The 16,956-nt window shown below is 51.8% G+C and overlaps 6 protein-coding genes across 6 annotated transcripts; 5 read left to right on the top strand and 1 right to left on the bottom strand.

Moving 5' to 3' along the window:
- Nucleotides 1-788: 788 nt before the first annotated feature.
- Nucleotides 789-2,920, top strand: BO87DRAFT_432884 (uncharacterized protein). The gene has a single exon (XM_025627636.1). The coding sequence runs from the start codon at nucleotides 946-948 to the stop codon at nucleotides 2,896-2,898; it is 1,953 nt and encodes a 650-aa protein (XP_025481437.1). The 5' UTR covers nucleotides 789-945; the 3' UTR covers nucleotides 2,899-2,920.
- A 490-nt stretch (nucleotides 2,921-3,410) lies between these two features.
- On the top strand, nucleotides 3,411-5,643 carry BO87DRAFT_432880 (FAD binding domain protein; the record flags this gene model as incomplete). Its single annotated transcript, XM_025627635.1, has 3 exons — nucleotides 3,411-4,081; nucleotides 4,152-4,642; nucleotides 4,736-5,643. 3 exons carry the CDS (start codon nucleotides 3,411-3,413, stop codon nucleotides 5,371-5,373), a joined length of 1,800 nt encoding a protein of 599 aa, XP_025481436.1. The 3' UTR covers nucleotides 5,374-5,643.
- Nucleotides 5,644-7,449: 1,806 nt separating this feature from the next.
- Nucleotides 7,450-11,169, top strand: pmcB (putative calcium-translocating P-type ATPase(PMCA-type); the record flags this gene model as incomplete). Its single annotated transcript, XM_025627217.1, has 4 exons — nucleotides 7,450-8,238; nucleotides 8,294-8,724; nucleotides 8,779-8,921; nucleotides 8,975-11,169. The coding sequence occupies 4 exons, from the start codon at nucleotides 7,450-7,452 to the stop codon at nucleotides 11,167-11,169; spliced, it is 3,558 nt and encodes a 1,185-aa protein (XP_025481435.1).
- A 622-nt stretch (nucleotides 11,170-11,791) lies between these two features.
- On the top strand, nucleotides 11,792-12,765 carry BO87DRAFT_374968 (actin-related protein 2/3 complex subunit 5 family protein). The gene is made up of 2 exons (XM_025622914.1): nucleotides 11,792-12,240; nucleotides 12,327-12,765. Exons 1-2 carry the CDS (start codon nucleotides 11,882-11,884, stop codon nucleotides 12,541-12,543), a joined length of 576 nt encoding a protein of 191 aa, XP_025481434.1. The 5' UTR covers nucleotides 11,792-11,881; the 3' UTR covers nucleotides 12,544-12,765.
- BO87DRAFT_13598 (uncharacterized protein) lies at nucleotides 12,507-14,022 on the bottom strand. Its single transcript, XM_025618077.1, has 2 exons — nucleotides 13,668-14,022; nucleotides 12,507-13,590 (listed from the first exon to the last, which is right to left on the bottom strand). The coding sequence occupies exons 1-2, from the start codon at nucleotides 13,935-13,937 to the stop codon at nucleotides 12,754-12,756; spliced, it is 1,107 nt and encodes a 368-aa protein (XP_025481433.1). The 5' UTR covers nucleotides 13,938-14,022; the 3' UTR covers nucleotides 12,507-12,753.
- A 99-nt stretch (nucleotides 14,023-14,121) lies between these two features.
- BO87DRAFT_355302 (putative dynactin Arp1 p62 subunit RO2) lies at nucleotides 14,122-16,430 on the top strand (the record flags this gene model as incomplete). Its single annotated transcript, XM_025621328.1, has 3 exons — nucleotides 14,122-14,234; nucleotides 14,305-14,681; nucleotides 14,747-16,430. The coding sequence occupies exons 2-3, from the start codon at nucleotides 14,341-14,343 to the stop codon at nucleotides 16,428-16,430; spliced, it is 2,025 nt and encodes a 674-aa protein (XP_025481432.1). The 5' UTR covers nucleotides 14,122-14,234; nucleotides 14,305-14,340.
- Nucleotides 16,431-16,956: the final 526 nt, after the last annotated feature.

Here is a 16,956-nt window from a genome sequence, read left to right as displayed (position 1 = left end):
CTCTGATTTATCGACACATCCAGGCGGGGATATTCTTAGAACCTCTTGGGCTTGAGAGTATCGCATCAGTTGATTAGTATTCGACTTCATTCTGCAAGCTTCGACTGCAATAGCCAATGCCCGTTGAGTGGGCTGCGGCTCCCACAGGCCCTGGTATCAAACCTCGGCGGCTAACTCTACAACGGCACACCCTCAAGCACTACACGCCGTGGAAATGTACCAGTCACTTGCGTTTTATTTTTTGACGTCAAACACCTGCTTGCCGCCGACTAATAGATGCCCCAGGCGTGACGCCTTTGCGGGAACTCATCGATCCTAGTTACATTACCCAGAATAGACGAAACACCCAATGTTACCCAATATAGATCCTATGCAGATTCCGAACGAACCATCGTCGGAATAGACTACCGACAGTCTGGTTCAGATCTGAAGAAGCGAAGAAGATGTCAAATATAGAAACTTTTTGACGCGCGACTGTCGATGAAACGCTTTCGCTTGCCCTAGGATCATTTGCTCTGCACATCATCCAAGTAGATATCGACATCCCTGTGTCGATGGCCCTACCATCTCCATCATGATTACCAAGTATGGTTAGCGACTGGCTGTCGCAATGGAGCCAGATCTGTTTCATGCCCCTGCAGGCAGTTCGATTGATTCTGTATCTTTTTTTGGATCAACGGACTCATAGGTTCCAGATTGAAGAACATTTAATAACCAACCGTTCTCCAGTCTGGTTATGCCTCAGTTCAGTCAAGTCGTTCACCAAGACAAAGCGAACTCGACATTGTCTCTTCTTTTGCTTAGTGCATCTCTTTCTCCTCTATTCATTTGACCTTAGCTTCTTACGCGAGCATTTCCTGTTTGATACCTCTTGGGAAGCTGGACTTTCCCGCAATCTTGTTTGATCTAAATCGTCTTAGACCTGCGGTGACTTTATATAGCAAGATGTCTGTGGAGTACTCTTATTATCGTCCCTCAACCCCTCCTGCATTGCATCTGCAAGAATATAGTGGAACGGGGCATAGCCGCAACGCTTCTGATTCTTCTGTTTACTCCAACAACTCGTCGCCCTGGTCCGTCATCACGTCGGCTACCAGCCCTGTAGTTGACTCACCCCCGCAACACCACCATGGGCCTACTCTTCTTCCGAAGATCAGACCTCAAGACATTGTGATTGAACCTCCACCCGCCAGTGGATCCCAACGTCAACGGCGGGTGCTGTCAAACACACGCAATCCTCCTGGTTCTTTACCGCTTGCTTCCAACCGCCGGTCAAGCCATCGGGTTGCTGTTGAGACCTCAGGGTGCATTCCTATGGCATCCCCGGCCGTGGCGTCGCCGAAGTATACCACTGGCAATGGCTCGTCATTATCATCTCCTGTGAGCGTCACACCGGCGCAGAAGCGCAAGGCGACGAGCGCGCACACTCGATCAGTCTCTGCCTCCAACGTTGAGGATCCAAGGACAAGTCGATGCGGATATCCAGCATATCGACAGGTCATCAGATACGCCTCTCAACCTCAGAGTTCCCCTACCACACCGGCTACGCCCGCCACACCCAATATTATAGTGTATCCGCCTTATGCGCCTCACTCACCAGCCGAGCCATACTATCCCAAAGTGTACCCTCCGGTGCAGGTGCCACTCATGCTTCCCGGCTCACCATATGGGTACGTGCGAGCGTCGAGTGCACAATACTCTCCCAGCGGCATCGTTCACCAGACCGAGAGGACGAACTCTCAGTCAACCACCTTGCTCTCGTACCTTACCACCCCGACACAAGCAATCAACCTCGTGCGCAACGTGAACGTGATTCCGACACGAGGCTTGCACGATTACTTTTGGTGGGACATTCGGAACTTGCGCAGTTGGACTTCGTTTTCTCTATCCACGTTCAACTCTATCAGTGGACTTCCGAAACTTCTCAAAACCGCAATCCCTTCGCATCTTACGCCCCTCAATATCCTTCCGAGCTCTTATTTGTCCCCAGATTGCGAGCCAGCTCTAGTCAACGTCATCCGAGACATCTATGCACCTCGTATCAATGCTGCCTTGGCAGTCTCGCAAGGCCCGGATCACTTGTCCCTCTACGCTGTTCCTATTCCGCGAGGGTCACCTAACAAGAACTATGGCGGGCCACATTTTCTCGCTAACTATGCGTCTGACATCGAACGAACCGCCTCAGGCCTTGCCAGAGGACGACTCGTTGGTATTGTCAAGACCTTCGACCGCTGGAACACGGGAATGCGCAACGAAGCGCCTCACCGCAGGGTGGAGTATCTGAACGGTCTAGCACACCTGCAGCGATGCATGCGCGAGCACTCTTGCCGCTACGGCTTCATTCTCACCGAGATCGAGCTCGTGTGTGTACGGGCAGGTTGTGACGAGGGCGACGATGTGCCCTACTTTGGTTTCCTGGAGCTGTCTGCGCCAATTCCAACCAAGCTCGCGATCAACCAGCGTGGGCACGGCTCGGGGCCATATACCAGTGATTATGGCTATCCGCATTCGCCCACTCCATCCAGCGACAGTTCCTTGGCGAGCCAGTCGCCCATACTGGATAGCTATCCAATTTCGGATTCCGATGAGCTGGACGTGCCAATGACCGCCAGTCTAGCTTTGTACTTTTTACTGATGCTTTCAAAATCGGTTCCCTTGCCGTCACAACCATCTGCCCATCTCAACGTGGGAGGCCCAGGTGCCCTGACCCGGCAGCGCATCCTACCGGAAAAGAAAGACAAATGGATTCCGGAGCCTCAAATTGGAGAGCGTCGTGATGCGAAGCGAGTGCGAGGCTGGGTGTGGCCCCAGGATGCCTGGCATCGTCGAGAAGGTGGAGGAGCTCCTCGTTCCCGAGCAATGACGACGGAACCCAGACCCAAAAAGTGGCACAAATAATAATATACGTTAATCTTAGCGGAGACAGGTTTCTCATTGCTGCTGCTAATTATGTTTGTTGTTATATAGCTTTTGTCTTATAATAATGTAATGTCTTTCCATATATCAACTGCGGACCCTTTCACAGTATAGTAGGCCAGCACAGAACCATTAATCAATAGCGTCAAAACTCACTCAGAATGACATAAACCCTAGCATAGTAGCAAATCATTCTCTGCAATCACCCCCAAGGTCCCCAAACTCATCCCTCAAACTTCAAACACATTATCAATAATGGTGATCCCGACTTTCCCTTTTGGGCGACAAGGACCTTGGGGATCCAAGTACCCGGGGGAGTGATGAGCACCACCACCATATATCACCTACTATCTATTTATCGAATATAAACCCTGCTGCATGCACATATTTAATTAACATTCAATCAATCTAAACTCTACTATATAATACTTACTTTCTACGAAACATCCACCATCAATCCCACATCAACCATACATACTACACACCAACCAGACATGGTAGGCAAAACCACCCCACCACAATCATCCTCATCCTCCTCCTTCCCGGACATCCTCGATGTCCTCATCATCGGCGCCGGCCCCTGCGGCCTAGCAGTCGCCGCGCGCCTCCGCGAAGAAACCCCCTCCGCCATGTTCACCGACGACGAACACCAACGCTACCACTGGATTAACAAACATAGTGGTCGAATGGCATTGGTACAGGCGCACCGCGGGAAACTCAAGGGCGTAAAGGCGGAGAAGTGGCAGAGATATGATGATGAGCATTATCCTAGACGGGGGTCATCTTCGTCTTCCGGTTCTGGGTCGGGTTCTGATTCTACTCCGTCGTCGTTGTCTTCGTCGGTTTCGTCGGATGATGGGGTGTATATGGGCAAGAGGGATAATAAGAATGATGGTGGCTATGGAAATGGCAATGGGGGCATATCTACGCTCGTACTGGATAGTTCCGGGGACAAGTGGATGGAGAGATGGAATCGGGCGTTCAAGACATTGGAGATTGAGCAGCTGCGCAGCCCGATGTTCTTTCATGTGGATCCTAGGGATCGGGATGGCATGTTGGCGTATACGAGGGAGGTGAGGAGGGAGAGGGATTTATGGGAGATTTCGGGGTGCGTGGGAAAGGAGTTGAGTAAGCATAAGAAGAAGAAGATGAGGTCGAGGGCGCAGTAAGTGGTTCCTTATATACTACAGTGACTGATGCTCTGTGTTCGGTTTGCTAATTGTGTGGGTGATTAGGGCCGTTGGCGAGGTCGAAATTGATGAAAGAGATCGTAAAGATTACTTCTCACCATCGACTGACTTGTTTGAAGATTACTGTGGGAGTATTGTATCGCGGTATGGACTGGACGCGCTGGGAATGATCAGGCAGTGCGAGGTGAATGATATATCGTACGACTATCACTCTGAGTTATCGCCGTCGGACAAGATCTTCACTGTTACTACGGCGGAGGGAAATCGGTTCTATAGTCGTGTGGTGGTGCTGGCTATTGGGCCGGGGAGGACGAAGATACTGCCGTTCAAGCTGACGGGTGAGGAAGAGAAAGGGGCTTGTCATAGCACGGAGATTCGCATGTTCCCGAGTATCAATGTGAAGGCCAAGATTAAGCAGCGTCAGGAGACGAACGTGGTGGTTGTTGGGGGTGGACTGTCGTCAGCGCAGGTGGTGGATATGGCCATTCGGCGAGGGGTGACCAAGGTTTGGTTTCTTTTGAGGTCGGATTTTAAAGGTACGTACTAGACAGATAGTGGGCAGGTTGCACAGCCTCCTACATCATCCATCCAAACTCAGACGTGGGGGATGCTGACCAGATGGTTTCTAGTCAAGCACTTCGACCTCGCATTGAACTGGATGGGCAAGTTCAAGAACTTCGAAAAGGCAGCATTCTGGTCCGCAGACACGGACGAGGAACGCCTTGAGATGATCAAAGCCGCGCGTAATGGCGGCAGTATCACGCCACGGTATCAGAAGATTCTGAAGCAACATGTGGCAGCCCATCGGCTTTCTATACATCCACGCACCGTCATCTGCGGCAAGGAGTACTGCGCCTCCTCGCGCACATGGCGTCTTACGACAGATCCTCCGATCCCTGACCTTCCTCGCATCGATTATATATATTTTGCAACAGGCATGCAGGCCGATGTGAATGAGCTCCCATTGCTCCAACGCATGAACCGTGAGTATCCGATTGAAACTAAGCAGGGATTGCCTTGCATCACGGATGACCTGATGTGGCAATCGAATGTGCCACTTTTCTTGACGGGCCGGCTGGGGTCTCTTCGTTTGGGACCCGGTGCTGCCAATCTTGAGGGAGCGAGGCTGGGTGCGGAGCGGATCGCCTGGGCGATGGAGGATGTGTTGGGTAGAAAAGGATCAGAGGATACGGGGTCTGAACGATCCAAGCAATGCTTTTGCGGTTTGGGGAATCGGTATGCTGAGCTTGCTAACGTGGACGAATAAGCCGAGGCAATGAATGAACACGAGAATAAGATTCGAGGCTGTCTATGGAGGCTGTAGTACTGCATATACCTCCTCACTGCGGAGTATACTCCTGAGAATGGCTTGATGATGAAGATGTGTCTTTAGAGACATTGATGCTGTATGTTAACTTACTATACGGTATGAAATTTACAGACCAAAATTAATAGTGGATGTAGAGTAAGTAAAGCCAATAATACCTGAATAACGCTGAAAATACCGATCGTATGTATAATTGGCGAGGCTGATTCGGGCGGTTTGTTCATGTTGAACAACTGTGCTGCTGCCTGCTAACACAACTTACCCCCCACCATCTCATCTCATCCCACCAGATCGCAGCTTTGTTGCCTCCGTGGGTGTCATTCCCCCATCAACCGACAGATCAAGCTTCTAAGCCTCACTCAAATCGTTCACCTCAGCTGGCAAGATGCAATATTCGCCATCGTGAAGCCCGCTCAGCAGAGCCTAGACACTCACCAGCCACACCCGCAGTGCCTGATCAGAGAGCATCCAATCTCCGCAACCGAGACAGCTCGCAGCACCAGCATGAATTAATCGCCGCACCCAAAAGCCATTCGTCATGTACAAAGCCTCAGCCAGTTGAAGTCATGACGCCACATCAGATAATCTTATTTTCCAGGATCTCGGTGATTTCCTCAGCCACAGGGGGGGCAAAACCAACTTGAAGAGGCGAATAGGAACAATCCGTGGGAGATGTGGCGCAGGAGATGTGGCCGTGCAACAGGGGGACATGGACAAACAAACATTCTTCAGGATAGAGTCAACGTGATGGAATGCTCGAGGCGAATGAAAGGCCGGATCACCGATGCGCACTAAGGAATATGGAACGCAACTAAAATTCATTGGCGGCAACGGCATGTCGTGTCTCCTCATTGACCGACTAATCGTCTGACTTCCGAACTAAACGAAGGAGGCGCAGCCGCCCGCTAGAAACTCATTTGCTGGAACTATACCTCACCCGGCGGCAACTTCCAAGGGCCACTTTTCTCTCGGCATTTCCATCTGGAAGGGTTTTTGAGTATGCGTTGATTGCAACGCTCCACTCAGAGTTCAGCATGCGTCATTTGTCCATGGATTTGCGCGCGCATCGATACAGTTGATGAAATGTGATTGCAGGCTTGTGATCGGAGGTAGGAACCCTCCGGTTCTAATTCACCCCCCTCCTGGTTGCTTCTTGCATTCTCATAGGAGAGATAAGATTACGCTGGAGATGAACAGGAGCTCCGTCGGCGTCTAGATTGAGCAATATAACTTGCTTTGGTAGAGTGGAGGTGTCATGGCGTCTTCAACTTTAAGATAAAGCGCTTTGGGTATATACCCCCGCTCGTTAGTTGCAGCCATGGGTCATACCTCTCTCCACCCCTTGGTCTACGCCGTCGGTGATAGGACGGATTGAAGGAGGCTGTGCAGCGCGTTGTGATGCTACCAAGCATACGGGTCAACTCAACTCACTCACACTTCATGGTTGTTTTGGCGTATGGCAAAAGCCGGACTCTTGCTAGCCTCTTCCTCGGACCTTGCAACCGCTTCCTTTTTTTCATCCCGTGCTTGTTGGGAAGACCCTTGGCGTTACAATATCTCTTCTCAGTGCCACGGATGATACGAACCAGACATGAGGATTGATACGAAGAAATCCGTTATGAGACAATCAGACTATTAAATTTTAGGTTACCCTTTTCGGAAGCACAGCCCCCAGACCAGATCTACTAATAACGGGTGTCGCTCGGGCACAGAACCAAACAGTAGCAGCAGGTGCAACACTTTGAAGTTGACACTGCATTTACCAGGATTTATGCCCGTTTCTTCGTCTCTACCAAATCAGATCTCGTTCCGGTCGCATCAATGCAGACCCCAGACGAGCATTCTCAGTCTGGCTTCTTGAACCCTTTCGGGGTTTCAGATAGAGAGGTATGTTCAACAGCGCTAGGGCTTAATGAGAGAGCCATATATTCATACGCTTACCAACAGCAGCACCCTATATCATCCGACTCAATACGAACAAGCATATCATCTATTCGACCTTCTTCACCCGCGGACATGGCGTCCACTCTATCGCCAGACAGGCTCAGGGTACGGAGTGACACGCAGACGTCGGCTCAGTCGCTGGACGGTGAGACGTTACGTCCGCGAGCAGACTCTACCATCTCCAGTGCAGATACAGCCGTAAGGTCGAGAGCCAACTCTGAAGCCACTAATGCCCCGACCAAGATGGAGTACGATGATGTTTCGGTGGCCGATGCCTTGAATCCCGACCCTCGAAACGAACAGGACTTCATAGTGCCAGACAATAAGTTCGCCTTCTCTCCAGGACAATTGAACAAGATGCAGAACCCTAAATCTTTGGCTGCGTTCCAGGCACTTGGAGGCATGCAGGGATTGGAACGAGGACTGCGGACAGATCTGACATCTGGTCTGTCGGTCGATGAGACTCTCTTGCAGGGTTCGATCAGTTTTTCGGAAGCGACTTCCCCTGACTATGCCTCTTTCAAAGAAACCGCTCCTCCAACCATTGACGCCCCGATTACAGAGTCCAGTACGCAGTTTCAAGACCGCATAGGCGTGTTCTGTCAGAACAGACTGCCTGCTCGAAAGTCAACGGGATTCTTGAAGCTGTTTTGGCAAGCCTACAACGACAAGATCATCATTTTGTTGACGATAGCTGCTATCGTGTCGCTGTCCCTTGGTATCTATGAGACCACGAGCGAAGGTAGTGGAGTGGATTGGATTGAAGGAGTGGCGATTTGTGTGGCTATTCTGATAGTAACCATTGTGACTGCTGCAAATGACTGGCAGAAGGAAAGACAGTTTGCTAAGCTGAATAAACGTGTAAGTGCTTACCCTTTCTTTTGTTGTTAACTAAGACCGCTACTGACTTCTTCAGAACAACGACCGAGAAGTCAAGGCTGTTCGATCTGGCAAGGTCTCCATGATCTCGATACACGACATCACAGTCGGTGACATTCTTCATGTCGAGCCGGGCGACGCCATTCCTGCGGATGGGGTTCTCGTCTCGGGTCATGGCATCAAATGTGACGAGTCCTCCGCTACAGGAGAATCTGACCAGATGAAGAAGACTGATGGATATGAAGTCGGGCGGCTGATCTTGAATGGGAAGGCTACGAAGAAGCTTGACCCGTTCATGATCTCGGGCAGCAAGGTGCTTGAAGGTGTCGGTACCTACTTAGTCACGAGTGTCGGGCCGTACTCAACCTACGGCCGGATCTTGCTGTCTTTGCAGGAATCGAATGATCCGACACCTCTTCAAGTCAAGCTGGGTCGACTTGCTAATTGGATCGGCTGGCTAGGCTCAGGGTAAGAGCGACCCTCCTTTGTATTCACATGGTATTGTTTGCTAAATGCTCCTAGTGCTGCGATTATCTTGTTCTTCGCTCTGTTCTTCAGGTTCGTGGCGGATCTATCCCATAACACTGGAACGCCTGCGGCCAAGGGCAAGGAGTTCGTCGACATCCTCATTGTTGCTGTTACCGTCATTGTCGTTGCGATTCCTGGTTAGTAGTTTACCCATGCTACGGCAATGACTTTTACTGACTGATATCCATAGAGGGTCTGCCGCTTGCTGTAACTTTGGCACTGGCATTTGCCACAACCCGAATGGTCAAGGAGAACAACCTTGTGCGCGTCCTCCGTGCCTGTGAGACAATGGGAAATGCAACAGTTATTTGCTCCGACAAGACCGGGACCCTTACCCAGAACAAGATGACTGTTGTGGCAGGGACCTTGGGCTCGAAGAGTTTCAAGCATACCCCAGGCGAGGAACGCTCATCTGACGTCTCAACTCCTGCTGAGTTTTTCAAGCAATATTCAGGCAAGCAGCGGGATCTCATCCTTCATAGCATCGCCTTGAACTCTACTGCTTTCGAGGAAGAGAAGGATGGGTCTAAGGAGTTCATCGGCAGTAAGACCGAGGTGGCTCTGCTGCAAATGGCCAAAGATCATCTCGGCCTGGACGTTACTGCAGAGCGTGCCTCTGCGGACGTTGTCCAATTGATCCCCTTCGACTCTGCACGTAAGTGCATGGGGGTTGTCTACCGGGAACCTACGATGGGTTATCGCCTCCTTGTCAAGGGCGCTGCTGAGATAATGGTTGGCTCATGCACGACTCAGATGGTCGAGGCAGACACTTCCCACGGTCATATCTCCACCGATGCCTTGAACGAGGGAGACCGAAGGGTTATCCTAAACACAGTCGAAGCTTACGCAGGTCAGTCCCTACGGACGATTGGACTAGTGTACCGCGACTTCCCAAGCTGGCCGCCGAAAGACGCCCGGTGCTTGGAAGATGATCCTGAATCTGCCAGATTTGAGGAACTTTTCCGCGACATGACCTGGATCGGGGTTGTGGGCATCCAGGATCCTCTCCGACCCGAAGTGCCCGCTGCCATCCAAAAGTGCCATGCGGCAGGTGTACAGGTGAAGATGGTCACTGGTGACAACATTGTAACCGCCAGTGCGATAGCTTCGTCATGTGGTATCAAGACAGAGGACGGCATTGTCATGGAAGGTCCCAAGTTTCGCCAGCTTTCTGACGAGGAAATGGATCGAGTGATTCCTCGTCTTCAGGTGCTAGCTCGCTCGTCACCCGAGGATAAGCGGATTCTGGTAGCACGGCTCAAGAAACTAGGCGAGACTGTCGCCGTCACCGGTGATGGTACTAACGATGGGCCAGCCTTGAGAACAGCTGATGTCGGCTTCTCCATGGGAATTGCCGGAACAGAAGTCGCGAAGGAAGCTAGTTCGATCATCCTTCTAGACGACAATTTCAAGTCCATTGTCACCGCCATTGCATGGGGCCGGGCTGTCAACGATGCTGTCGCCAAGTTCCTTCAGTTCCAGATCACGGTCAACATCACAGCTGTGGTCTTGACCTTTGTTTCGTCTTTGTACAGCAGTGAGAACAAGAGCGTTCTGAACGCGGTGCAGCTGCTCTGGGTGAACTTGATCATGGACACATTTGCAGCTCTTGCCTTAGCAACCGACGCGCCGACGGAAAAAATCCTCAACCGCAAGCCTGTTCTAAAGAGCGCGTCGCTGTTCACAGTGATCATGTGGAAGATGATTCTCGGCCAAGCTCTCTATCAGCTGGCTATCACCTTCATGCTCTACTTTGGTGGAAACCAGATAATCGGATCGCGACTTGGAACCGACGACCCGCAGACGGTGCTCAACACTATTGTGTTCAATACCTTTGTGTGGATGCAGATTTTCAACGAATTCAACAACCGACGACTGGACAACAAGTTCAACATCTTCGAAGGCATGTTCCGCAACTACTGGTTCCTGGGAATCAACTGCATCATGGTCGGCGGTCAAATCATGATCATCTTCGTGGGAGGAGAAGCTTTTGGCGTGACCCGTCTCGATGGGATCCAATGGGCTATTTGCATTATCTGCGCGCTGGGCTGCCTCCCCTGGGCCGTTGTTCTCCGTACGGTCCCCGATGGGCCATGCGAGGTTGCTCTCAACTTTGTCGTCCGATGCATGAAATTTATCTTCAAGCCTATCGGCCGGGCTATGAATTACTTTGCGGCCATGATTCGCTCTTGTTTGTGGCCGGTGAAAAGAACAGCCCAGCGTGTTGTGAAGCGCGGTGGGAAGGAAGAGCAGGACACCAGCACTGATGCCTTGCCCGACGAGGAGGCAGGAAGGGCGTCGCTGCACGAGTTGAAGAGAGAGCCGACGCCGGAGGCGCCTGTTACATCAATTCCGGTGCCTCCAATTACTATTACGACTTCTTGATGATTTGTATGATGTTTAATTAGCGGGTTTTGAGCTTCTGTATATATGGGTATACAACGATTAAGCATGTGTGGGTATGCAGATAGTGCATGGAGTTGGTGGCTTTTTGTTAGATTCGAAACAAGCAGTATATGTACATTAGATAAATATAATCCCCAGCGAAGTGTCTATATATTTCAAAAGCAATCATACCTAATTGTGATAATATCGATTCCTTCCTCTTAATTGAAAACGTACGTTGAAGTGGTTGTTATTGAATCATCTAGTCCTGACCCTGACAGGGGTTGCCTCAGGCCTGCCGGCCCGCACTCCGCAGCGACTCTCGCTCTCCGCCGCCACTTCACCCTCATTCATCACCACCATCTTCTCCAGGAGCTCTTGATTCCTTCTGTCTGTTCCAATCCACGCTGTCAATTCATCTCAGTCAAACACAGTAAGACTGTACCCACCTACCTCGCTAGGAACACCACACCCGTGCCCTTCCTAGCCACCCACCGCATCTCTCTACCTGACCACCTCCGTCATCTCCTTTCCCCGCGGACACCTGGTAATGACGCTGCCTACCTATCACCCAGCTCCAGCTTCTAGCCACCACAATCGCTAACCAGAGAATCTACCACTAGCTACATACGTTTCTAATTGACAACTCGAAAAACCCCTTTATAACCCAAATCAGTATACACCCTAAACCTCCAGCACAGTAACCGCAACAATGGCCCAACTCAACTACCGCACAATCAACATCGACGTCCTGGACCCCGAGTCCTCGATCAACTTCCCCATGGAGACTCTCCTCCCACCCACTCTCCCCGCCCCGACGACCTCCGGCGCCGCCGCCTCCGTCGTAAACCAGGTGCGCCAGCTCCTCCGCAGCGGCGACAACGAGGGAGCTCTGCGGTACGTGCTCGAGACGGCGCCGCTGGGCGGCGATGACCGCGCAAAGGAGGTGCATTTGGCCGCTGTCGTGGAGGTCTTGCAGGGTATTCGTCAGGGAGAGATGAGTCGCGTGCTGGAGTCTGTGTGTACCGGTGAGGGTGGGTCGGAAAGAGCGGATTGTTTGATGAAGTATTTGTATGGTTCCCCCCTTCATTTTCCTATGCCATCATCACCAAGTGGTGGTTGTGGATGTCCATACTAATGAATTTTTGTTTGTATAGGTACAAGGGCATGGCGGCGCCAGCTCCCAGTAGCGCGGCACAGTCGCCTCGCATGTCGCCGCAGAGTACGGGATTCTCGCAGATTCAGGCCCGCAATTTGGGTGAAGGAGGTGGTGGACAGCAGATGAGTGTGTTGTTGAACTGGCATGAGAAGTTGGTGGAGGTTGCGGGGACGGGGTCGATTGTTAGGGTCATGACGGATCGGAGGACTGTTTAAATTGCATGATTCTTGTTGTTGTTTTGAGTTGGGTTGTTGTATGTTGAAGATGGAGGTGTGTGTGTGTGTGTGTGTGTGTGTTCTGTGTACTCATGTTCTTCGTCAGGATGATATCCTAGATGTGCCTCTTTTATTTTTCCCTTTCCTCGTCAATATTATACAAGCACAAGATTCTATACTATACATGGACTAACTCCACTGAAATCATGATCAATTACCAATGGAACCACCACCCAACAAATCCTTCAGATTCAACTGTCCACTCCCTCTCTCCAACGGCTTCGCCTGACCCTCACCCTCCTTCCACCCGATCATGTAAATCAACCGAAACGTCGCCGGCACTCCCCTAGAGCCCTCCTCCTTATGCAACTCACGATAAATCGCCTCATTCGCCAACAGCACATCCCTCGACATGGGTCCCAACTCCCGATGCAAGATGGCATTATTCTCCCCCATCGCCTGCAAATCGCCCATCAACGCAAACGTATCCGGATACTCCACCACAATATCCTCCACATCCACCGTCAACATCTTAAAGCCCGCCTTATTCAACAATCCCCCAACATCCCTCACATCCGCCAACGGCGACACATGCGGACTGACACCCCCGCGCCGCTCCAAATCCGCCAACTGCAACGACGTCCGCAGCTCGAACAGCGTATCCCCGCCGAACATCGCCGCAATGAACGGACAGTCCGGCTTGAGGATAGAATTCACCTGCGCCAGCAGCGAGGGCAAATCATTGATCCAGTGAATCGAGAGCGAGGAGAGCACCGCGTCGAAGGAGTTCTCCGGGAAGGGAAGGGATTCGAGATCAGGCACGATTTGCCGCTTTAGAGAGATCTGGTCGTTGAAGGGCTCGTCTGCGTCGCGGTAAAGAAGGGCCTCGGAGGTCTCGATGCAGGTTAATTGCCCGATGCGAGTGCTGAGGGGTGGGGAGCTGCCGTTGGGAGCGTCAGGGTCTGGATCGGGCATTGTGAGAGCGCGGGCGATGTTGCAGCTGTTGGCGCCGAGATCGAGGACTTGGGGGAAGGTGCGTTTGATGTCCTATTCCATCCCATACCATTCAGCTTGCTATCCTATATCTGTAGGGTGTTGGAGGATGATGGGGGGTGAAGGCATACCAGCAACCGTTCACATAGCCGCATGGCTACTTCGTCCTTGATGTAGTCGGTCTTGCGGCTCTCCTCGACATTGCGGGCTGCGCGGTCCTTCTGCATGTGCTTGGTTTTGCGATTGAAGATTTCCATGACGGGGTTGCCTGGCGTTTGGCTGGCGTAGGTGCGGCGCGATGGACATGATGATGCTGATGATGATAATGTGTAGGTGGGTGTGCGTTTGGTGTGGATGCGCGGGGAGCGCAGTGCTGGTCGAAATATGTGAGACAGAGACATCTTGAGGTCTCTGGGTTATGAATTGGAGTTGGGTTTGCTGGAATTGAGAGGAGGGAGAAGAGGTTTAGAGGGTAGGGAAAAAAAGTTGGAGGCAGCTCAGCAGCAGCGGAACGTGACGTCGGCGAGAAATCCATTCCATCTCCGCATTTTCTCCCGCCACGTCGCGTCCTCTTGTCGCGGGGTTGTTCGCTCTACAATTTCTCAATGTGTGATGGGTCTTTTGGGTATGTTGGAAGCAGATTACATTGAGGTAGCAATTTGAATCGTTCTGTGTGATTCGATTTACCGGTGTTTTAGGTATAATGCTTTCTGCTTCCCCCTGATGTTGTTTTCGGGCTTCCATACTGATTATTGATGATGCGCCTAGAATGCAATAAGCAATATCTTGATTGAACTCTTCAACATGTCACGTCCCTTCCCTTACACTTTCATATCTTGTCCTTGCGCCAACATCCCCGTTCCTGATCCGGCGAAGAAACGGAGATCGAGGGAGTCGCCGCAGAAATCCAACCCCGATCAACCCAAATCTCTCCTGCGCCCGGATGACGACGAAGACGAACAGGCTTTTGATCCTCGGTCTCCGCGCGCCAATTTCTCTCTGTACCCCCCGGAGCAGCTGCTTTACTGCGAAGATTGCCATCAGATCAAGTGCCCGCGATGCATAACCGAGGAGATTGTGTGCTGGTACTGTCCGAACTGCCTGTTCGAGACGCCCAGCAGCATGGTTCGGAGTGAGGGGAATCGGTACGTTGAGCAGGATGTACAAGCCTCAAGCTTTTGTAGGTGTATGCTAATGCGGTGAATGATAGATGCGCTCGGAATTGCTTCAACTGCCCGATATGCACCGCCCCCTTGGGTGTAAACACCCTTGAGAACGTCGTGACAGGCGGCACCAGCCAACAAGGCCCCTGGGTGTTGTCCTGCGGATACTGCATGTGGTCGACTCTGGATATTGGCATCAAGTTTGATAAACCGACCAACATCCGGACCCAACTGTCCAAGATGACCGAAGTCATTCCTGCTCGCTCGAGACAAATGTCCCGGACATTCGGGGACCTCAAGTCCCCCCTCTCCACTTACTCCTCCATCGATGAGCAATTCCTACCACCAGGCGAGACCAAGCCCGAAGACTCCCCTCTGGACCAACCCAGTGCTCCTCTCACTCCAGATGCTCGATTCCACGCCCTCAAGAACTTCTATAAGAACCAGATCTCTGCGACATCATCCTCCCCCACCGACCCCCTAGGCATGGACTTCGGCTCCGGGTTCTCCTCCCCTGGTGCCCTAAACCGCATCATGTCCCTTTACACCTCGTCATCCCGCCTCAGCAGCCTCTACGGAGGAGCCAACAAGAAGCCCAAAACCAAACCGCCCGTCATGCGAGAAGCCCTCACAGCCGGCGAGGGTCTCAAGATCCCCTCCCCCGACGCAGAAGACACACTCATCGAACGCATGTCCTCCCCGGACTGCGGATGGGACGGTCTCGCCTCCATTGAACAACGCGCGTTCCAGTCCCCCGACGCCCGGTTCGTAGAGGACCTCCTTCCCCTGCCCGTGCTACTTCGCACGAAACGGTCCAAACGATGCAAGTCGTGCAAGCACATCCTCGTCAAACCCGAACTGAAACCACAGTCCACGCGGTTCCGTATCCGCCTGATTGCCCTCAGCTACATTCCCTTGCCGACGTTACGGCCGCTGAACCCCAGTCCCTCCCCAGCCACCACCACTACCACCACCGTTCTCCCGGCACCTTCAAGTTCCACGACGAACCCGAACCTGGACGCTCTCTCCCCACTCCGACCCATCCAACTCCTCCTCACGCTGAAGAATCACATGTTCGATCCCGTCCGCGTCACACTCGCCACGCCATCCGTCACTCCGGGCCGCGTGGCCTCCAAAGTAACTATCCTCTGTCCGCAATTCGACATTGGCGCCAACAGCGACGTGTGGGACGAAGCCCTCCAGGGTACTTCGGCTACCACTACCACGGCTACATCCACGGGAACTGACCCCCGCGGATCCCGATCCGGAGGGCTCGGCGTGTACGAGAAAGTCGCAGAGGCCGGCAAAGTCTGGGACAAGGGACGGAACTGGACCACCGTGGTGTTGGAAGTCGTACCGGGGACATTACCTGGTGGTGCGAAACAACCCTCCTCCGCCAACAATACCAAGAAAGACAAGAAGTTGAAGAAGAAGACTTCCGCCGATGATGATCTAAACGACCAGGATGACGATTCTGACGATGATGACTCCGACTCCGACCCGGGATTTGACTGGAGCGGACAGGCATCTGACCCGAATGAGCAGTTACAGCCGGATGAAGATGTGCTGGAGATTCCGGTGTTTGTGCATATGGAATGGGATTCGGATAATCAGATTGATAGTGAGCAGGGGGTGGGGAGAGCTGGAGCGGGTGGGAGTGATACGGTGAAGAGGGAGTTGGCGTATTGGATGGTGTTGGGGGTGGGGAGGATAGTGAGGGAGATTGTGTAGATAGATGCAAGGATGTTTAGTTCTGACGTTGGTTTGTGTATAGATGTGATGATTGATGGATGTTGGTGATACCTTGTTTTCTTTTCTACTAGATATACATATATCGCATCTTTCTCATTCTTGAGTCCAGAGCAGTTAATAGCATCACATGCTGGTGGGTATAGTAATTAGTAGTTCACGCCCTATAATATAATGGCTACTACTACTACTAATTGACATACAACGAACCCACAATAGTATAAGGCTTAGCCTCACTAGTACTGTAGTACCAACTCTTCACCTAGCAACAAGACTCATATGAGCCCAATTACTTCAATGAGTTTACTAATAGTCACAAGCTACTACCACTACCAATCCATCTACAACGTACTCAAGTTTCTACCCAACCCACCACCTACACACTCAAAAAATTAAAAGTCAAAGATCATACACTCGACAACACAATGCATTTTCTTTTCCAGGCAATTCCCCTAAGCCCTATAGCTAGCTAGCTACCCTCCCTAGCAACCAATTTCCTTCCTCCCCC

This window comes from Aspergillus neoniger (genome assembly GCF_003184625.1).
Source record: "Aspergillus neoniger CBS 115656 unplaced genomic scaffold BO87scaffold_10, whole genome shotgun sequence".
Lineage (NCBI taxonomy): Eukaryota > Fungi > Ascomycota > Eurotiomycetes > Eurotiales > Aspergillaceae > Aspergillus > Aspergillus neoniger.
Note: the sequence above shows the minus strand (reverse complement) of the source record. Positions and strands in the feature narration are given on the sequence as shown.